General features: G+C 40.1%; 1 protein-coding gene across 1 annotated transcript; it reads left to right on the top strand.

Annotated features, from left to right (window-relative positions):
• Positions 1 to 1,753: 1,753 nt before the first annotated feature.
• MED4 (mediator complex subunit 4) lies at positions 1,754 to 3,518 on the top strand (the record flags this gene model as incomplete). The annotated part of the gene is made up of 4 exons (XM_008943285.1): positions 1,754 to 1,820; positions 2,114 to 2,284; positions 2,656 to 2,713; positions 3,432 to 3,518. Coding segments are annotated over 4 exons (383 nt in total), but the record flags the coding sequence as incomplete, so codon positions are not given.
• Between the last annotated feature and the right edge of the window lie 511 nt (positions 3,519 to 4,029).

Here is a 4,029-nt window from a genome sequence, read left to right as displayed (position 1 = left end):
GCCGGGCGGGGAAGCCGCGGCCGGGCTTTATTTCCTAGCTTCAGAGCGGGAGAGCTCCCTCGGCCTTCCACTTGCCGTTCGTTCTTGGTTGACACCTGCGTTTCCTGTGAAACGCACGTCCCGTCCCCCCGCCGCGATTTTAGGCTTTTTATCAGTCACTAAAAATTATGCTTATGTCAGAAATTTGTAGGTGGTGTTGCAGGACTTGGGTTGTTCCGGTCGTTGCTTGTGGTAGCGTTAAACTCGTTCAGAGCAGGCTGCAGAGCTTGGCTTGGCAGTGATATAAATGCTGGGTTACTTGGTTCGTGCTTTTGAAGCTGGAGTGATAACCGTCGTCCAGGTTCTCCACCATGTTGTGGAGGCACAGCTGGTGGTGCGTTTAAACTGTTGCCTGGTTGTTTTCCCCCTCTCAAGGAGAGAGGAAGCTTCAGAAAACTTTTTCATGGGGAATAACCTGGACTATCTATGTGGGTGGCTCATGGTATGAGTCCTACTGTGGAGTCAGGCCCTGCTGCTCTTATTTCTGGTTAGGTTTTCAGTTTTAGATTTTACTGTGATATGGTTTGCTGGGGAACATGTGTTGGGGTTTTTTTTGGAGGAAAAAAAAATGTTGCTCTGTATCTAAACTTTTTTTTAAATCTTCAGACTAATATTCTGCAATCCAGAGCAATCTTCAGCAGCGTTTAGGGACTCTTCCAGTTGGTCAGCAGTGTTGCAGCAATGTGGAGATAGGCCTTTCACAGGCATGATACTTATTTGGTAAAGGAATTAAGTAATCTGTCTAATCTGTAGCCTTTTTATACTTTTGAATCTGTGCATTATGCAGCTAACTCAGGACAGAATGACCCCTGACATCAGTTGTGATGGCAGCAGCTGACCTACTTAGAACAGATTTTATTGGCTGCTGCTCAGTGTTGGTCAGGAAGAATAAAGCTTTAGTGGTAGTGATAAGTTCCTTTATTCTCTTAATTGTTTTAAATAATTTTAATGTTTTGGAATGATCAACAGATAGAGACTAAGATGCTGTTCAGAGCTTTACTGGTGAGGGGCTTTTTCAGACATTCTAGCAAGCAATGACATTCAGGCATTGTCTAGCAAGTCCTCTCTGAGGTTCTTGATGATTTCTCAGCCTGGTGGAAAAGTAAATGGGTACCTGGAAGTGTGATCAAGAGGTTTGTTTGAGAAGCACTTCTCACCTAGCAGTAGAACTGTTTAAAAAAACTGTTGTTGTGTCTGATGTACAAATAACTTGTTATAAAAGGAATTTCACAACAAACTCTTCAGGTATTTGGAAGTGTAGAGTTAATTGAGCTAAACCCAAGCATGAAACTTGCTCTGCTGGGGGAAAAATGGACTGAAAGTAGAGAAGTAAAATAGTGAAGAGAACTTCAGTGCCCTCTTGCAACACACAAAGGCAGTGGAAGTGTAGGCCATGAATGCATTTCATTGTGCTGTTTCTTCACTCAGCTTCTGCTTGTGTCTTCTATAGTTCAGCAGGAGCTCAGAACATTTCCTGGGTACAAATACACGAGCACTCCAAGAACAAAGAAGAAAATGTGCTCCAATCATGACACTATTCACAGAATGGCTCTTAGTTGAGAAGTCCCTGCCAGCCCTGTCCTGTAAAACTATAAAATACTCAAGTCCCTGCATGCTTTTGTGATGATATCACTACTCTGACAATTTTGGGATGACCTGCTGAGGTTTACAAATAACGCCCAAGAAAATCTCACAAACAGAATTTTCTTTTCAGGGAACTGATTGAAATTTTGGCCATTTCAAGAAACCAGAAGCTTCCACAAGCAGGAGAGGAAGGCCAGGTAAGCTGACTTTCTAAACTATTCCTTTGCTTCTGATTTTTTTGCTGGTTTTTTTGCTTTCTTTGTCCTTGTTTAGGCTCAGGCTGATGGTGATGATGAGGTTTTGGCCCCCCCTACAGAGGCATTCCTCATGTTTTTGTTTGTTCATTTGTGGCATGCTTCATTTTTGTTTCATTTTTTTTCATGCAAACAGAAATACTCCTGTGGGTGTCTGTTGCTTTCCTTTGCAGCAGGATTGAGGGTGTGTTGTTACTCTGGATAATTAAAAGTTCTGCAAAACTCTTGTTCAATAGATCCTGGAACTGCTGATTCAGAGAGATGGAGAGTTTCAAGAGCTAATGAAGCTGGCAGTTGATCAGGGGAAAATCCATCATGAAATGCAGCTTTTAGAGAAGGTGGTAGAAAAGAGGGATAATGATATTCAGCAGCTGCAGAAGCAACTCAAAGAAGCTGAGCACATACTGGTAAGTTCATAATGACATGTTTGCTTTTGAGCATCTACTTGTGCAAAAGGTGGTTCTGGAGGAAGTGGTGTTGTGTTAGTTTGAGAAGATTTAAATATTTAAATCTTCCTCAGAGCTTAGTGTTTGGGTTTTTTTTTTCAGTAGTCAGATACTGTTTAGTTATCATGGCATTCAGTTTTGTTTTATAATGCAAATTTTCTTCCAAACCTCTTTTATTTCTGTGTATTTTGAAAATGTTCACTGAATAGTTTCTCTCTTAAAATGTAATTAAATGCAAAGATTTATTCACAGGGCTGACTTCATGTAGAACTTCCAAATTAAAGGTGCATTGAAGATATGCTTTAGTTTATTTGTTTTTTGTTTATGACTAGGCAACAGCTGTTTATCAAGCAAAGGAAAAGCTGAAATCAATTGAAAAGGCAAGAAAAGGTGAGTGCACATACTACATAAATGCAGTTGTAAAGCAAGTGAGCTCAAGTGAGGGTTTTCTTCATTTTTTTTATGCTGCCATCACAGATTTTGGATGCTTTGTGTGTAGACAAAGTTCCATTTCTTTATGAAGCTGTAACTATTTCCTCAGAATAAAAGCAGACATTCCTTTTTTCTTTTTTGTGGTGGACATATCTTAATATTAAACTTAAATTCAAGTGTCTTGACACTCTTCTCAGACTGATAATAGCACCTCTGGTTACAAGTGTCTCACCCAATGGCCTCAGTGAGTCTGTTGAGGAAAGAAATGATGTTTGTGTGGTGTATTTGCAAGATTGTGACTAGCTTGTGATACTGGTTTGTATTTGTGCCACTTTGTGGTACTTTCTTGGTGATTTTTTACAGTCTTATAGTTTTGGTATCTCTTTCATGTAAAAATAAGGAATTTTGTGAAGTTACACTGCCTAAGAGATGGTTTTGTGCTTTTTCACAAGGTGGAGGCACTGTTGGCATTGAAGGTGCAGTGAATCAGTTCACTGCAAAGCTCATCCTTGCAGAGTCCAAGAATCCTCTAAGCAGTCATGGCATTTAAAGCATGTGCACTTAATAATGTTCAATAAAAAGACATTCCCCAGCTTTTGGATGTTGGCCAATATTCTGAAATCATTGAAAGATGCAATCTGTTGACAACATAGTGACTTTCCTTCCATTCTTCCAGGTGCCATTTCCTCTGAAGAAATAATTAAATATGCCCATAGGATCAGTGCTAGCAATGCTGTTTGTGCCCCTCTGACATGGGTACCAGGTAAATATCAATGTTTATGACTAATAGATATTTTTTTTGATAATAAAGCATGGTCATTATCTGGTCTTAATGTTTTTATGCAGTGAGAACTGCTGGGGTTGGCTAGAATAACATTGCTTTCAGCTGTTACATGTGAGATTTGCAACAAAAATGGATATCCAAAGTCCTGTAGACTTCACATATATCTTCAAAAGGCTGTGAAACTGCATGCTGCACTCAGCTGCCTGCCCTGCTCTGCTCACCTTTGCTGTTTTCCCCTGAATATTGGCCCAAATTCCATTTCCTCCTGCCTTTTATAATATTCTTTTCAGAGGAATTTAGGGGTTAGTGGAGAGCAGGACTTTGGTTAGGTCAGGTTTCAGTTCTGGGAACTGTGCTCCTTGTCCAAAGTGAGAATGTTTCTTTTCCAGTTTCTGTCCTTGCTGTTTAGCTATGAAGTAGCAGGAAGAGCCAAGATACCTTCTAAACAGAGAGACATTTTCTTTGTTTTGTGGGGTTTTGTTGGTTGTTT

Source organism: Merops nubicus, unplaced genomic scaffold (genome assembly GCF_000691845.1).
Source record: "Merops nubicus isolate BGI_N331 unplaced genomic scaffold, ASM69184v1 scaffold52216, whole genome shotgun sequence".
Taxonomy (NCBI): Eukaryota; Metazoa; Chordata; class Aves; order Coraciiformes; family Meropidae; genus Merops; species Merops nubicus.
This window is presented reverse-complemented; position numbering and strand designations above follow the sequence as displayed.